The sequence below is a fragment of the Lemur catta genome, chromosome 10 (assembly GCF_020740605.2).
Source record: "Lemur catta isolate mLemCat1 chromosome 10, mLemCat1.pri, whole genome shotgun sequence".
Classification (NCBI taxonomy): Eukaryota; Metazoa; Chordata; class Mammalia; order Primates; family Lemuridae; genus Lemur; species Lemur catta.
Genome location: NC_059137.1, coordinates 36,599,045 through 36,615,520, shown reverse-complemented (window position 1 = coordinate 36,615,520; position 16,476 = coordinate 36,599,045). Strand labels below are relative to the sequence as shown.

At 48.1% G+C, this 16,476-nt stretch overlaps 2 protein-coding genes across 15 annotated transcripts in view; both read left to right on the top strand.

The window, feature by feature from the left end:
• Window positions 1–11,476, top strand: part of UNC13B (unc-13 homolog B) — a 191,700-nt gene extending 180,224 nt beyond the window's left edge. For 6 of the 10 annotated variants that reach the window (XM_045562896.1, XM_045562889.1, XM_045562890.1 and 3 more), the window contains 15 exons: window positions 2,916–3,042; window positions 3,282–3,378; window positions 3,597–3,740; window positions 4,041–4,118; window positions 4,621–4,698; window positions 4,929–5,017; window positions 5,255–5,407; window positions 5,534–5,657; window positions 5,766–5,822; window positions 6,020–6,100; window positions 6,670–6,817; window positions 8,243–8,299; window positions 9,286–9,378; window positions 9,568–9,727; window positions 9,897–11,476. In XM_045562896.1, coding sequence (XP_045418852.1) covers window positions 2,916–3,042; window positions 3,282–3,378; window positions 3,597–3,740; window positions 4,041–4,118; window positions 4,621–4,698; window positions 4,929–5,017; window positions 5,255–5,407; window positions 5,534–5,657; window positions 5,766–5,822; window positions 6,020–6,100; window positions 6,670–6,817; window positions 8,243–8,299; window positions 9,286–9,378; window positions 9,568–9,727; window positions 9,897–10,182 — 1,772 coding nt within the window. In that variant the 3' untranslated portion in view covers window positions 10,183–11,476. The remainder of the gene's footprint in view (window positions 1–2,915; window positions 3,043–3,281; window positions 3,379–3,596; window positions 3,741–4,040; window positions 4,119–4,620; window positions 4,699–4,928; window positions 5,018–5,254; window positions 5,408–5,533; window positions 5,658–5,765; window positions 5,823–6,019; window positions 6,101–6,669; window positions 6,818–8,242; window positions 8,300–9,285; window positions 9,379–9,567; window positions 9,728–9,896) is intronic. The other 4 variants (XM_045562894.1, XM_045562893.1, XM_045562892.1 and 1 more) reach the window with 1 other exon arrangement.
• Window positions 11,477–12,976: 1,500 nt separating this feature from the next.
• LOC123646171 (phospholipid-transporting ATPase FetA-like) overlaps window positions 12,977–16,476 on the top strand; it is a 74,233-nt gene continuing 70,733 nt past the window's right edge. For all 5 annotated transcript variants that reach the window (XM_045562884.1, XM_045562885.1, XM_045562883.1 and 2 more), the window contains exon 1: window positions 12,977–13,021. The gene's annotated coding sequence lies outside the window, so the exon portion shown is untranslated. The remainder of the gene's footprint in view (window positions 13,022–16,476) is intronic.

The window sequence follows — 16,476 nt, the reverse complement described above, 5'->3', positions numbered from 1 at the left end:
TAAACACATCTGTGTAACAACTCTCCCAATTAAAATATGGAATGGAAAGTTTCGTCCTACCCCTTTGCAGTAAATCCCCATTCCATTTACCAGGTTTTTATTGAGTATTTTCTCTGTGTTAGGTGCTGTGCTAGTTGTTGGACCCCAAAGGGTTGAGTAAGGCATAGCCCCAGCCCTTGAGAAGCTCAGAGACCAGTCTAGAAAACAGACATATAAATTGTCCATTACAAGTTATAAATGCCACAAAAGGAATAATTATAGGGTACTGAGAGCACACAGGAGTATCAGACTCTAAGGACCTGAGAAAGCTTCCTGGAGGAGGTGATGTACAAGCTGAAATCTGAAGGATGCTAGGACTTAGATGGTGGGGAGGGAGAGTAGTAATGACAAGAAAGGGAGACAGAACATTTCATGCAAGAAGGTAGGGCATGTCCAAGACATGGGGTCTAGAGAGAGCTGGCATGCTTGAAGAACTGGAAGCAGCAGTTTGGTGTAAACTAGCACTTAAGAGGGTAGGGGAAGAGATAAGTGAGAAATGAGAATGGAGAGGTAGGACAGAGCCAGCCCATGAAGGAGGTTGTAAGCCATGTGTAGGCTTTTGTACTCTATCCCGAGGCAATTGGGAGCCACTGATATATGTTAAGCAAGGGATTGACAGGATCAGATTTATTGTGTAGAAAGGCCACTCGCTCTGCCTACTGTGTAGAGAATGGATTGGAGGGGGAATGACCAGTCTGGGGGCTCTGGTAGTAATCTAGGTTAGAGATGGTGGTAATGAGACCTAGGTAGGTAACAGTGTAGCTAGAAGGAAACAGAATGATTCCAGAGACATTTTGGAGGTGAAATCAGAGGTTGGTGATTTAACTAGATGTGAGTAAAGAGGAAGAAGGACGATTTCAAGATGCTGTTCAGCATTGAACAAGAGGGTAAGATTAGTTGGTATACTGTATTCCACTTTAGCTGGAGATGTTAAGATGGTGAGAGGTGGGGACTAGAGTTAAAGCCAGGCACAGCGAGATGTTCCATCAAAACCTTATATAGACATTACCAGAACCAAAGAGAGATTTGGGGGAGATACCGGCAAACTGGATAGTTGAAATCATGAGGTTGAAAGAACTCTCCAAGGATGAAAGATGAATGTAAGGAGGAAAGTGCAAGTCAGGGGCAGGAGGATATGGGTACGTGATTGCCCCTTCTGACAGATCCCTCCCCGCCACCCAACAACAACCTCAAGCAGGGAGCATGACTCCGTGGGACTTACTAGAATAGTTAAAAGTGTGACCAGAGTTTCAGCATTCATCTTTTAGTTTTTATACCACAGAAGTTAATGTAGAAATTGGGGCATGGGGCCAGGGTATAGATATGGATTGATAAAGAAAGTGAGAATTACATGTAAATATATTAATAGTAACTTGAAGGTCTCTAAAAGAAAGAGTTAGGCAGTTCTCGTGTGATGAGGCTAGCCTGTCCTGCCTCCCTTTGTGGTGGGTTACTGACCAGGAAGGAGGAAAGCCCTCCTCGTGGTACCTGTTTATGCTCCTAGTTTCTTATACTGGTTCAAGGACAGCAGGGGGTGGGGGGAGGTAGGAGAGGGTCTCTGATGTCTCTGATTTTTTCACTCTCTTTGTTGCTCATTGGTATCTCTGCTCTGTCACAAGCAACCACTGTCATTCGTATACGAAAAGTCCGCTTTATGGGTGGTAAGAACTTTTGGTTATTGTCCCTTTGCCTCTAGTCTTATACCTTTTCCCTCTTCTGTTCACTGCTTCATAGAAGAGACTGCAAATGCAACTTTAGGTTGGAACGGTGCTGCCTGCAGTGCCAGGAGATAAAATTCCTGGGACTCGGAGCCTTTGAGGCTGAATCCTGGGCTTCCGTTTCCTCTCTGAGTGTCTGCTGCACTGATTCACAGGGGCCAACTGTCCCAGACTGGATGTTCTGCCTTGACTTGAAGGAGCTTCACCCGTGGCATAGAGTCCCCAGGACATTGGTCTTCCCTTCTCTGTTGCTTAGTGCTCTCCCTCATTTGCTTGCTTTTGCATAAAGGTTGTATGCCTGCGCACAATTGGCTTTTATCATTCAAATTAATGCTTCAACTATAACGGGGGTGGATGACAAGAACCTGTGGGTGTGGCCAAGACTCCAAACTCTCTGAGCAAGCTGTGAGTGATCTTTGTCCTAGATTTTCCAGAAGGCTCTGGAGATTCAGCTAGATGACTTTTCAAGTCCATAAAAGTGTCCCATTTTCTGCAGCATGATGATCCTTTCTCTGGCTATGTTTCCATGGTTTCCAAACTGACTATTCTTATTTGCATACTTCCCTGAGAACTCCGTCTTTCAATGTCTCAACTGTGCTCTGGAGCCCTACAGTTCACCTCAGGATTCTGTTACACCATGGCTATTCAACTGTTCCTTCTGTCACCTTGGGCCCACTGTGGTTCTCCCTGTCTCTGTGTAGTTGTCATTGACCCATTCATGCCATGTACACCTGCTCATCTCTGCATTTAAGCCTGTCTGAGGGATGGCCCAGCTACTAGGATTAGAAAAGCCTGGAAACCATTGTCCCTGTCTAGTCCTGGGCAGTCTCTCAGCATTAGCACCCACAGCCCTTTCTCCTCTTCTTCATCAGAGGCCAGTGACCTCACTTTGTACTTCTAACAGCTAGGGCAAGAAGACTTACAGGCTTAATCTGGGAGTCTGGCTTAGTCTTTCTAGAGGAAGATTTGGGCCAGGCTCTTGGAGAGTTGTTGAGCAGAACACTGGTGGAGAGAGGTGGCTGTAAAAAGGAGGTTGGGAATCACCCTTGTCTTGAGACACCAGATAGAGCTGCCTGTCCAGATCTGCTGCCTTGGGAAGGCTCAGGAACCATGGCCTCTACTGCCGGGACCTGACCCAGCCTCCCTCCTCACCACTAGAGCATGAGAAAGACCGGCTATGTAAGAGTGCTGACTACATGAACCTGCACTTCAAGGTGAAGTGGCTCCACAATGAATACGTGCGGGATCTGCCTGCCCTCCAGGGGCAGGTGCCTGAGTACCCAGCGTGAGTCATCATGTGGGCACTACAGAGGGAAGGGAAGGGGGCCCTCTGGGTGGGTGGGGCTAGTATCCTCAATTCAGTTCAGCAAGCCAGTCTTGGGACTGCCTGTTCTGGTTACTGCTGTAGAAAGAGAAAAGTGTCAAACTGTGTCCTGCCTTTCCGAAGATCCCAGTCTGGTGGAGCTGTCAAGCACATGGCATATGCCAGTATTCCAACTCCTAGTTCTCCTGCTCTGGCTGCAGGTGGTTTGAGCAGTTTGTGCTTCAATGGCTGGATGAGAATGAGGATGTGTCCCTGGAATTCCTGCGTGGGGCCCTGGAACGAGATAAGAAGGATGGGGTGAGTTGGGGGCTTGGGCTGCACAGGGGCCAGACCAGGTCTCCTAGCAATTAGCTTTTGGCCGAAGTTCCTGAGCATCAGCCAGGATGGCTATACTTGCCCTGTGCAGTCCATAGGAGAGCTGTTGAGGGCCACTGAGCCACCCCTGCTTCCGAACCCTACAAGCTTGGGAAAAGGTAGCAGCTACAGATGGTGACCCTGTGTGTGGCCTTCTTTAGTTCCAGCAGACATCAGAGCATGCACTCTTTTCCTGCTCTGTGGTAGACGTCTTTACACAACTCAACCAGAGCTTTGAGATCATCCGGAAGCTGGAATGCCCAGACCCAACCATCCTTGCCCACTACATGAGGAGATTTACTAAGGTGACCATGATCCTCCCTCCTCCCTCTCCCTTACCACCACCACACTCATGCTAGTCATAGGCCTGAGCTCAAGCTCTCTCCACAGTGACCTTCAAGTAAAGCCTTGCATTACCCCATTCTCCTGTGCTTGTGTGTGGGGCAGACAGATAGGTCTGTCTCAGTGCTATTCTGTGGTTGAGAGGGAGCTTTGTCCCTTACTGTGAGATTTCCCCTTTACTTCCTTGTTCTGGGATGAGAAATGCAACCTCAGGCAAGATCTCTAGGGCAAAAGCTGAGTTCCCTCTCCTTTCCTTTTTTCAGACCATCGGGAAGGTGCTGATGGAGTATGCAGACATCTTATCAAAGAACTTCCCAGCTTACTGCACAAAGGAGAAACTGGTAGGGTCAAGCCCTGGGACTCGTAGAGAAAGAGTGGAGGACATTTGAATTCTTCTTGCTTTTGAAGTTATCCTCAGAGTTGAGGGTCATGGTGATGCTCTGACCTGATTCCCATCATGGCTTTCCTTGAGATCCATACCACCAAATGAGAACTTGACAAAGTTCCTCTGGGTCTCCATTTGATACATTATCCTCTGCTAAACTAGACCTTTTCTTAGTCTTTTTTTTAAATAAAAATTAAGACATTCTAAGAGTTATAAAGGATAATACCATGAATACCTGGGTACCCACCATCCAGCTTAAAAATGAAGACATTTGCTTCGAGTCTTCATTCTACAAGAATTGTCTGAAGTGACTCCAGATCTTAGTGCTTAGGGAGAGACATATGTAATATGTGAAGTCCCTGTGGCTTTTGGAATAGTGTGAGCCAGGGAGGGACCCTAGGCTAATGGGTTCTATGCCAAAAGGAGCCAAGACTGAACAGCCCCATCTGTCCCCAAAGCCCTGCATCCTGATGAACAACATGCAGCAGCTGAGGGTCCAGCTGGAGAAAATGTTTGAGGCCATGGGAGGCAAGGAGGTAGGTCTTGGGGTTTGCAGTAACTGTACTTTCCCTTTATTCCTGAGCTCCCTGGCCATAGAACTCCACCCTCTGTTTACTAGGTATTAGCCAGGACTTAGTTGGGGTCTGGGCTGGCTTAATCTGAGACAGGCATTGGGGTAAGGCTCTAATGGGGAGGAGTAGGGGCATGGGAGGGGAGAAGAGAGAGAGAGAAGCAGCCTGGCCAGGCTCACTTCCTATGGCTACAGCTGGACCCTGAAGCTGCAGACAGTCTGAAAGAGCTGCAGGTGAAACTGAATACAGTTCTGGACGAGCTCAGCATGGTGTTTGGAAACAGGTCAGTGGCCCCAAAACACAGCCCTCAGAGCCAGGTATGGTCCCTGGCCAATCCTAGAGCCCCTGCCCCACACCCATCCCTCCAGCTGCAGGTGCATGGATCTTCCCTCTACTCCTGCTGACTGTCCATGCTGGAGCTGCACCATGAACAGACAGGAATAGGACCAAATAGCTGGTGCTGTTCCAGGGACAGTGTGTGTTTGGGGAGCAGAGGGCTGTACTGTGTGCACATGTGTAGTTTCCAGGTGCGGATTGATGAGTGTGTTCGACAGATGGCCGACATCCTGGGCCAGGTCCGGGGCACAGGGAATGCATCCCCCAACGCCCGGGCCTCAGTGGCTCAGGATGCAGATAGTGTGCTCCGGCCTCTCATGGACTTCCTGGATGGCAAGTGAGTACAGCACTCAGGACTGTCCCGTGGGGATGGGCAAAGCAGAGGCCATCAGACAGAGAAGCCTCTTGGGCAGGGGGGCTCTCACACTCTCGCCCTGGCCTCACCTGTTGCCTGGGGTTGCAGCCTCACACTCTTTGCCACTGTATGTGAGAAGACAGTTCTGAAGCGTGTACTAAAGGAGCTCTGGCGGGTGGTAATGAACACAATGGAAAGGATGATTGTTCTGCCCCCTCTCACTGACCAGACGGTAAGGACGCCTCCTTCCACTTCCTCCTCCTGTCTCACTTCCCCTCACTCCTCACTTCCTGCTGGAGTCTGGGGTCCTCTGCTTTTGACTGATCCCCTCTCTGCCCAGGGCACCCAGCTGATATTCACTGCTGCCAAGGAGCTGAGCCATCTTTCCAAACTCAAGGTACTCTGAATGTCCTCCTGACAGTCACAGTCCTTCTGAGGCCAGGCGGAGGGGGTGTCTGGGAGGAAGGGAATGTGAGCTTTGGAGGTTGAAGAGGAAAGGAAGGAAAGGAATATGCAGTTGTTGGCTGGCAGGTAGTGGCAAGACTTCCATGACCATCCTGAGCTATCCTGATGCTGCTTTCTCTGGGATTCCAGGACCACATGGTGCGAGAGGAAACACGGAATCTCACTCCAAAGCAGTGTGCTGTTCTCGACCTCGCCCTGGACACCATCAAGGTGAAGACCTCCTTCTTTTCCAGTCTTAACCACCACACCCACTTGGCCCTGGCATTCCACTCTGCCAGACTAGGTGTTCCTCAGGCTCTTACCCCTCCACATCCAAAAGAGAGGCCCTGTGCACTGCCAAGGATACAGAGAGAATCAGATATGGTTCCTACATTCAAGACACTTACAATTCATTGATAAGGTGGTATAAGCTGGGAACATATGAACTGTGATTCAAGACACTTGGGAGAGGTATTTCATAGGTATCAAGTTCTCTAAGGTTCATAGGAGTAAAAGAGCACTTTTGACTATTCTCCCTCCCTGAAATGCTTCTATTCCACTTGTCTGCCTATCTAGATAGACCCATCCTTCAAACACCACCTCCAGGAATGTGGCCCTCCCCTACCACTCCTGCCAAATTCCCAAATTCTATTCACCTAAAAGCCTATGACTCTGGTTCTCTGGGTGTTCCTGAATGGCCTGTTTTTCGTAGTCATCTCCTGGCTTCTCTGAGGGTAGTGTTGGGGAGCTGCCTCTCTGTAAGGGGATGAAGTAGTAGCAGGTGCTCTTTTATCTTTCAGCAATACTTCCATGCGGGAGGCAATGGGCTGAAGAAAACCTTCCTGGAGAAGAGCCCAGATTTGCAGTCCCTACGCTATGCCCTGTCTCTGTATACACAGACCACAGACACTCTCATCAAGACCTTTGTGCGCTCACAGACTGCCCAGGGTAAGGCCCTAAGGGCTCTGGGTCCCCACCTCCTCTCTCTGACACACATCTGCCCCTAGGGAGTCAGTATCTTTGTGCTCTTGGGGAAAGATCCAGTGACTTCTTCAGAGAGCCCTTCAAACTCAGTTCTTGGTATTTTTTGAGGGGACCTCAATACTTACCTCTACCTGATACCCATACCAGGCAGGAGAATCACAGAGACCTGGGAATTATGCCTGAGATTTCTTTTCTCAGACATTACCTGCCCAGAATATGTTTATTGAGCTCAAGGAGTGTACCTTGTCAGGTAAGGGATTAGAAGAAGGAAAAATATGTGAGGAAGGCTTGAGAATGAGTGGAAGCCATGAGAAACTCATGAAGGCTCATAGCTTTGGGAGCCTTGCTGGGAGTTGACCTGGGGAAAGCGAGCAAAAGACTTTCCAGTGTGGACAAGGAGATGAGGAAGAGGCAAAGCATGGGGGCAGCACAGCTGCCACTCCAGCCTCATGGGTGATGCTTATGCACAAGGAACCCAGGCAGCTGGGTTTTCCCCAGTGACTTCCAGTCCTTACAGCCCCTTCCTGCCTCCAGCCAGCCTTGTCCAAAACAAAATACATCTGCACAGATGTGGCTCATACTGAAATTCTGACCTGATCCTGGAGCAGCGCCCTCCCAGGAGGCAGCTTCAGGCATGTTTGTTATTGCTTGTTCCAGAGAAACCTGAGCAGCCTGCCTGGGGAAGTGAACCTGGTGGAAAGGCAGTTGGAGGCTGACCTGGAGGGGAGAGGGGTGTAAGTGGTCAGACTGGAGGTGATGGGAGGCGAGAAAATGGGAGGGACCTGCAGTACTGCTTCATTTCCCACATCTGGTCTCACTTCCAGTCCAGGTGGGAAGAAGAGAGCAAAAGAAGTAGCTGTGGGTCTTGCTCAAGGAGATAGGGAGACTTTTACAGAGCTGAGTAAATGTAAAGGCCTGTACCATCAGGGCTGATATGAGTTAATTCAGAAAGTCTTTTTAGAAGCATTGAGCTTTAAGGTAGACAAGAGGTGAGGAGAGGCTGGAATGGGTGCATCTGAGGTAAGAGCAGGGGTGGAGACTGCAGCGAGAATCTGAGCATATGGGTATGTGTTTCCTACACCTTCCTCATTTAAGGCCCTGGGAAATTAGAGCCTACAACCTCTCTTGCCCTGCTGGTCTCACATACCCTCTCTGTTTTCTACTGCTTTTGCCCATGATTTGCTCTTTGACCCACAAAGTCTAATTTGGAACCCTCAGACACCAAGCCCAGCCTTTTGACTTCTTTGTTTACCCCGCCCGACTTCTGTGCTCCCTCAGAGTATGTGTAGAGCCGCTTTGAATGGCTGTTAATTCCTTAGACCTCTAACTGATTCTTCTTTCTCTGTCCTACTGCTGCTGCTACCTCTTGACTTGCCTGTCTTCATTCAGTGCATGATGGGAAAGGTATTAGGTTTACTGCTAATGAGGACATTCGGCCAGAAAAGGGTATGTTATGCACCTTGTGGATATGGATCTAACATGGGCTAACACTGACCCCTGTGAGCTAGAACAGCGGTCCCCAACCTTTTTGGCACCAGGAACTAGTTTTTCATGGAAGACAATTTTCCCACAGACAAGAGCATGGGGGCATGTGGTGTGATGGTGGGTGGAGCTCAGGCAGTGATGCGCCACCCATTTCCTAACAGGCCACGGAGTGGTACCGAGCTGCAGCCCAGGGGTTAAGGACCACAGAGCTAGGATGAGCAGCCTATGCTGGGAGTCAGGGAACCAGGTGTTAAAGTTCAGAAACTCTACCCTAAGTGTTAGCGATGTACACATATAGCCCAGGAAGGGTTCTATTGTTGACCCCTGTCCTTTCCTCAGAGTTCCCCGACTCCTCCACCTCACGACAAAGAAAGGTTTTATCTGGGGGGCAGGGTACTGGTGTTTTCTCAAAATAGGGTGGGGCCTCTGCTGAGGGGAGAACTGCGGAGTTGTTCTGTAGAGGGGCCCAGGCTTGGGCAGGATCCCAAGCAGTGGCCTCCAGGAATCCTGGGGATAGGTGGGAGGTTATTGCTTTTAGGGAGGACCCACATTCTTTCATTAAGAGACACCATAGGGTGGACGTAGTTCGAAGACACAGATACAAGTTGACAGCACTGTCCTTCCCCAACATCTTTCAATAAAAAATTCTTCAGTCTGGAAGATAGGAGAGGTTTGGGGATCCTGAGAGATTCCTAGTGCATTTTTGGAAGAAGTTGCACCTAAGATGCTGTCAGCTTAACTTGTGTTTTAAGAGATAGCCTCATCCTTTACCCTCCTTCTTTCCTTTCTCCCATTGCTTACTTCCCCGTGGTTACTGTGGGTGATTGCTTCTTGCTTTTGGGTGTCGGGTGGTGGCCTCCTAACCCCTCAGTTTACCTGAAAAAATTGGTCCTAAAGTCCGAGAGTTATCCAATAGGGGATCATCTGTCCATCTATCTGTCCTTCAGGGTCTGGTGTGGATGATCCAGTGGGAGAAGTATCTATTCAGGTGGACTTGTTTACACACCCTGGTACTGGGGAGCACAAGGTTACAGTGAAAGGTAAGTAGTATGGACTCACAGGTCTGCCTGCTTCTTGCCCAGTGGCCTCACTCATCAGTGAGAGGCAGGGGCTGCTCATACCAGCCCTCCAGCTCAGCCCTCTTCCAAGGGGAATGTCACCTGTCACCTGGGGCTCAAGAACTGGGAATGCCTGGTGGGACCCCTCACAAATTTCCTTTGTTTTGGCAGTGGTTGCTGCTAATGACCTCAAGTGGCAGACAGCAGGTATGTTCCGGCCTTTTGTGGAAGTGACCATGGTTGGCCCACACCAAAGTGATAAGAAGAGAAAGTTCACAACCAAGTCCAAAAGCAACAACTGGGCCCCCAAGTACAATGAGACATTCCACTTGTAAGTTATGGGGTGGGGAACCTACAGGACTCTGGGATGGGGGGATCTGAGGGGTCAGACTTGAGGAGCTTGGGGAGAGGAGCGACAGGCTGGATGGCAGACTGAGGTTAAATCAGCTGAGGACTCTCAGCTCCGGCCTTCTATCTTCTATTCTGTCCTGTGCTCACAGCCTCCTGGGAAATGAAGAGGGGCCAGAGGCCTATGAGTTGCAGATATGCGTGAAGGATTATTGCTTTGCCCGGGAGGATCGTGTGCTCGGGCTGGCTGTGATGCCTCTGAGGGATGTGGCAGCTAAGGGCAGCTGTGCCTGCTGGTGCCCCTTGGGCCGGAAGATCCACATGGATGAGACAGGCATGACCATTCTCCGGATTTTGTCTCAGAGGAGCAATGACGAGGTGGCCCGAGAATTTGTGAAACTCAAATCAGAATCTCGTTCCACAGAGGAGGGGAGCTGAACACCTTTGGCTCCTGTGCCAACCAGGCAGCACCACTTCCACAAATCAGGACCAATGCGAGTTAGCTATGTAGCCAGCTTAGGGTCCTTGTAGTCAAAAAGCTGACCCCTTCAGTTAAAGATATTTAGGGACAAATTTGAGATGGTGAGAATATGACTTTTCATAGAAAGGGTCATGAATCTCTGACCAGCAGGTCTGTTGTGCCAGGGGCTAGACTGTGGGGGTTACCACATGGAGAGATTTTCAGTAAAGAGAGAAGGACAGACATTTCTGAGAATGTCAGCCATTCTTGGTAGACACCCCTCCACTCCACATCTCATCTCTACATCACACGTTATCCAGTTAAACACATACACACCATCATTACAAGAACAAGTAGAGGTCCTGGAGCTTGTTCCTGGCTGGCTAGGTAGTCAGTTGAGCCTATAGGGATTGCTGAGCCCTGTGGTCTGTATTGGAGTATGGGCCAGGGCAGGAGCACACAGAATAGAATTCAGACTGTCCCTTGAGCAGAATACACTGGTTTTGTGTGGCTCCAGTGAGAATAAGGCTTTGAAACTGAACAAGATGCCTTCTAGAAATGGGCTGTGCTAATCCCTTTCCCTAGATTATATCATGAGTAGAACCAGGTTTATGTGGTGCTTCAGAGCTCTGAGCAGAATATTTCTTTGGAACCCAGGCACTAGGGACCACCTACCCAGGAGTCCCCCTACCTCACTCCTGTAGACAGGGGAGTGATGATTTCAGGACATGAGAGGCTGTACTTACATGTCTCTACTTGGGGGCTAATTGAAGGACCCAGGAGTATTTTCCTCTTGGGTAGGCCCTGAACAAAGCCAAAAATTGTAGAAACCAGTCTAGAGTCCTTCTCACCTATGGCCACTGCCTTCTGGCTGTTCTCCACCTTGCAGAAAGAATTTAGCCTTTGGCCTTTCTCCCTTTCATCTGGGTCAGCTGCTATACCCTTCATAGATGTTCAACCCTACAGAAGGAGCTTGGACTCTGATACCTCTGTACAGGCTGGATGGAGGGGGCCTCAGTGCTCCCTAGGAGGTCAGAGACAGACTTCCAGGGGGGTCGGATGGACTTACCTAGACCTTGCTCAGAGGTGTGAAATGGTCCTTGGATTTCCTCGGCAGCAGCCTCCTGGACATACTGAGGACTCAGCATTTTCCACAGCTTTACTGACCATTATGTGAAACAAGAAACCAAGCATCTTTGCTGTTGTTAATTATTGTGTGTGCCATTGTTACAGGAAATTGTATGCTAGTCTACAATAAATTATAGCAGCCTTTGGGGTTTGATAATTTTGCTCAAGTGTGGAAAGCCATAGAAATGACCATCCTATATAATGGTAGATTTTGGTCCAGTGCCTCTTTGCTATTTCACACATCCTGTCTCCCTTTCTCCCCCCACCACATACCTCTACCAAGGGGTAGAGCCTACAATGATTCTGGATAAGCCCCAAGCAGTACAGCAACCATTGGGCCAGCATCTTGGCCTTGACCAGAGACCACCAATCTCATTACCAGGTTCATGGGACCTAGGGCATCAGCTTTCTGCAAAAGGTCCAGAAGCGTAGGAGTTGATGTGTGCTGATGAAAACGAGTCCATGTTATCTCTTTATCTAGAATCACTAGGACAGACCACAGCCTGGGTTGTGAGGACAAAGCAGGGGACTACCAGGAAAGAGGTATGCCTCCAGAGCTTGGCAGAGGGCTAAGGCTGCCATCGACTGGACCGGTTAGGCCTAGGAGTACACATTGGCCTTTCATTCAGGCTCTATTCAAAGAAGAGCTGCAGTAGAAAGCCTACTCCCAAAGAGGAGGAAATGAGGAAAAAGTGAGTCCTCCTGGCATGGAAATCGGAAAAGCTGAAGCAAGAAATTGTTCACCTACTCAGCCTGGACTCTAACTGCTTGTGGGGTGAGGGCTAGGGTGGCCAGGCAGGGAACTAGCTCCATTTCCATTTGCTTGCTAAATAAATCCTTACAATTCAGTTTCCCAGTCATTTAAAAACTTCCTCTTTCTCCTCCCCACTCCTCTCCCAAACCAGTCACCTTCTATCATTTCTGCCTCAAAATTACCTCTTGAATCCATTGTCTCACCTTAGTTCCCACTACCACAAGTGGAAGAGTGACTTTTAGGTCCTTTTCTCTGGATTACTGTGATAATCCCCTGCCTCCATTCTTTCCCTGCCCTCTTCACACACTTTGGTAAGTCTCTCTCCTGTTAAAGCTATTCAGTGGCCACCCTTAGTTTCCAGGCTGAAAATCCAAGACCCTTCAAGATAGCACAGCCACCCCACCCCACGCCGTGCAGAAGTTCTAAAGCACAGACCTTGCAGATCCCCCACGTGCCCCGTGCACTCGTACCCCTCAGTGCCTTTGCCCTTTCTGGTCCCCTTGCTGGAATGACTGGCAGCCCTTTCCATTGCCTTCTGTGCTCTGACATCTCCTGGAAGCCTTTAGGACCCAACCAACCCTGGGCGCTTTCCCACAGCACTCCACATTGTTATAATCTACTTGTCTATCTCACCTCATCTGCCTGTGACCAACCCAAAGGCAGGATCTGAGTATTTCATCTCCGTTTCTCCAATGGCCAGCACCGAGAGGGCGCTTGGGTATTTCAAAGCCAGGCCAGCAGCTACTGGCCGCCTCCAGGAAACCAAGTCGGTACCGCGCCTGAGGGAAGGGGTGTGGCCAGGGGCGGGCTCGTGGGAGAAGGGGCGTGGTCTGAGGCGGGGTTCTGCTCTAGGCCGGAACCTGGGGCTCTGCGGCGCCTGCGCAGAAAGGGGCGTTAAGATGGAGGGCGCTGGAGTTGACGGCTGTGCGGCGACGGTAAGCAAGAGGTGCCCAAAGGCGGCGCCCGAGGAGAGGTTATCACGTCCCTCCCAACATTCCTTGAAGAGAGACCACACCCACGTACTTACCTGACATTCGTACCCTTCTCTGTAGTTCCCAGTAGCTGTCTATCCCTATACTTCTTGAGAGCTGTTCTCCCAATACTCCACTCCCCATACGCGAGTATACAGGTTTCCCAAACACTCCGAGAGAAGATATTTGCCCAAACACCTAACAAAAGAGGTCTTTATCCCCCAAATAACCCTAAAGGGCACGCATTTATCCAGTTATTTCATGAAGCAGATGCCCCCATATCCCCTGCTATGGCACATTCCTACTGACTCGGGGAGTTTTCCACTTTTCCAGCACTATCCATATTCTCTGAGAAGTCGTAAACCTTGTCCCATACTTGAAAGTGGCACTTCTGCCGCCTTTCCCCTCCCTCTTACGGAATAGGATACTCCACAGGAAAAAGTCAAACGCTGGCTGGCTACGCATGATTTGCAACAGGTTTTCAGATTGGATTAACAGCTTTTTAAAACTAGATTTCACATTTTTAAAATGCAGATTTCCAGCTTTTTTGAAAAATTGGAAGATCTTTTAACTCTTAGTTCACATTCCCGCAAAGCAACTTGTGGTTGGAGCTAAGAAGCAACAGTTAATTAAATTAGTTAACTACAGTTCATCACAGACTCTCATATTTTTGTGCTGGGCTTTACATTACTTGCCTGGCATCTGGTAGGCATTTGAGTTTGGGTCATTTTCTTAGCCAATACTTTGAACTCTTCGTGGGAACTGAAATCCATAGGTTGGATGTATGTTTAGGTTGGCTTTAGCTCCTATAATGCTCTGATTTGGATCAGAGATCATCCTGCTAGCTAGAACCACGGGTGAAATCTGTACCGAAGTGGTTTTGGTAAGAGAATTTAAGCAAAATATCTGTAGGTAGTTCCCTTGTACATTAGATCTTGAAGAAATCCAGTGTGCCAAATGGTCTCTGGTGGGGCTAGGCCAAAGACAACAGATTATTTTTTTCTCTTATGAACAGCTGGTTATAAAAGGGCCTGCCTCTGGTCTCCACAGGAAATGATGTCTCAGAAGCACTGCCTTCTTCACCCCAGAACACACAAAGAGTAACCCTCCCCTCAGAAATAAGAGGGCTCATAGTATCAAGAGTAGGGGTAATATTCTGCAGGCTATATCTAATCAGAATTAAAACAGAAGTACCTATAACAGTGGATTTTTAGGGAAGAAAAACCACATCTTTAGGCAAAAGTGTGTAACGCATCTATCCATTGTGAATATTCAGACTAACTCCCTGAATGATCCTCCCATACCCAGAAGCAGAAAGGCAAAACTGAAGAAGCAACATAGAATATAATAATAGTATTGAAGCAGGAGTCAGAAGACATTAATACTTATCTCAGCCCTGCTACATTTTAGTCGGGAGTCCCTGACCTTCAACTTCTCAGAGACTCAATTTCCTGCATCTGTTATATAGGACTAATAATTCCTGCCATGTCTACCTCAGAGGGATCAAATGGGCTCATATATGTAAAAGCACTTTAAAAACTACTTTTTTTCTATGTGTATAGGGATTAGTATTATAAGTGATCCTCTGAGTTCTGATTAACTTCCAAGAAATTTGTCTTGCTAGGTCCCAGGTTCAAATTCAACAGATATTTATTGAGCACTTACTATTGTGCCAGGTATTCATCTAAGCATGGAGCCTAGCATTGAATAAAAAGAGACAGCCCCTTATAAATTTGGGAGTGAGTCATCAGCATATTAAGTGCCTACTAAGTGCCCAGTGCAGTATCAAAATATGGTGATGTAGTAGGAAGAATCTAGATTCTAGACTTTATCACTGTATAGCTGTGTGAGAAAGACTTTTGCCTGTGTGAGCCTGAACTGCCACATATGCAAAATAAGTTGATTAAACTAGGTAACCTCTAAGCTTCTTTCTAGCAAAAATAGGTTTGTCATTTAAGATTCTAATTGCGAATGTTCCCTATTCCAAATTGACACAGGAAAGTGACTCCCAATGCTGGGAGCCACTTAAGTTCAAGTGGGTCGTTGGCTTCACATGAGAAAGAATTCAGGAGCAACCCAACAGTATAAAGTGAAAGCAATTTTTGTTTAGAAACCATAGAAAGTCTACTCCACAGAGTAGAGGCTAGTTCTGTCTGCGAAGGAGAACTGGCTGTATGGGTCCTTTTGCCCCTGTATTTAAGAAACAGCTTAATTATAAGCTAAACAAGGGGAGGAATATTCACGTTATTTCTTGGGAAAGGGGTGTTTTTCTGAAATTAGGGTGACACCCTCCTTTTGACTACATATGGTGAAATAGGTCTCAGGTGCATGATGGGAATGGGAGCTTTCCTTAGAAACTTTTATGGTAATGAAGGTATAATGAAGCCATAAAGTCAAGAGGTGGTGAGTTCTTCACCATCTTTGTTATAACCTCTTGGAACTTGCCCTGTCTCCATCCTTTTATGATCTGGGTAATTTGAAACCTTGTTTTGAGACTTTGTGACTCAAACAATGCCTGCACAATTAAGCAATGCCCAAAGCAGTGCCCAAAGTAGTGCCTGAAGCAATGTCCAAAGCAGTACCTGCCAGTTCCTCATCTCAAAATGAGCTTATTGCCCTGCTGGTATGACCAGTCTGACAAAGTTTAACAGTCACACAACTACGAGGACAACAGAGTGCTAGTGTCACACTAGATTCAGCACAACGGTGGTAACAGCAGCCTTGCTGTGTGGATAATGGAGTATTTAGAGAGACTTCTTAGAAGACCTGGAAGGGTGGGAAGCTTTGTATTAGAGAAAATGAAGGAGACTTTCTTGCTGATATTGTAAATTGAATGTGTGGAAGTAAAAGGAGAAGAATGTGCCATTTATTGTTTTTCTAAAGTATCAGAGTCCTGGCAGGAAAACAGTTGGTATATTCAAAAGGATTTAACTGAAGAGAGTTTAACCAAAGAGCTATACACAGAGGTGTGGTCAGTGTTAAAGGAACAAACAAGAAATGGTGAAACACCTAGACTAGCAACAGTGGTGAGTCAGTAGCATCCTAGGCCTGAAGAAGAAAGGGGAGGTTACCAGAGCCCGGCTAGAACTACACAACTCTGGAAGAGGAACTGCTTGATGAGAGATATGGCAGCAGGTGCTAAGCAGCCACTAGAAGAACTTAGACAAGGTAGAGAGGAAACAGAGGAATAAATGCCCTAACCTTTCTCTCTCCTCCTGCCCTCCAGTCTCCAGCTAGTACCATCCACTGGCAAAACCCAAACAGAAATCTAGGGACAAAGGAGTCTGGGTGATGTAGTCCATAGTAGTCAGCTTTCTAGAGCAAGGGAGAGGGAGCTGGGGGTGGGGAGAGGAGGGGAGAGGACAGCAAACAGCATGAACAGCACACAATGTATCTAGGGAAGGAAAAGTCACCACTAT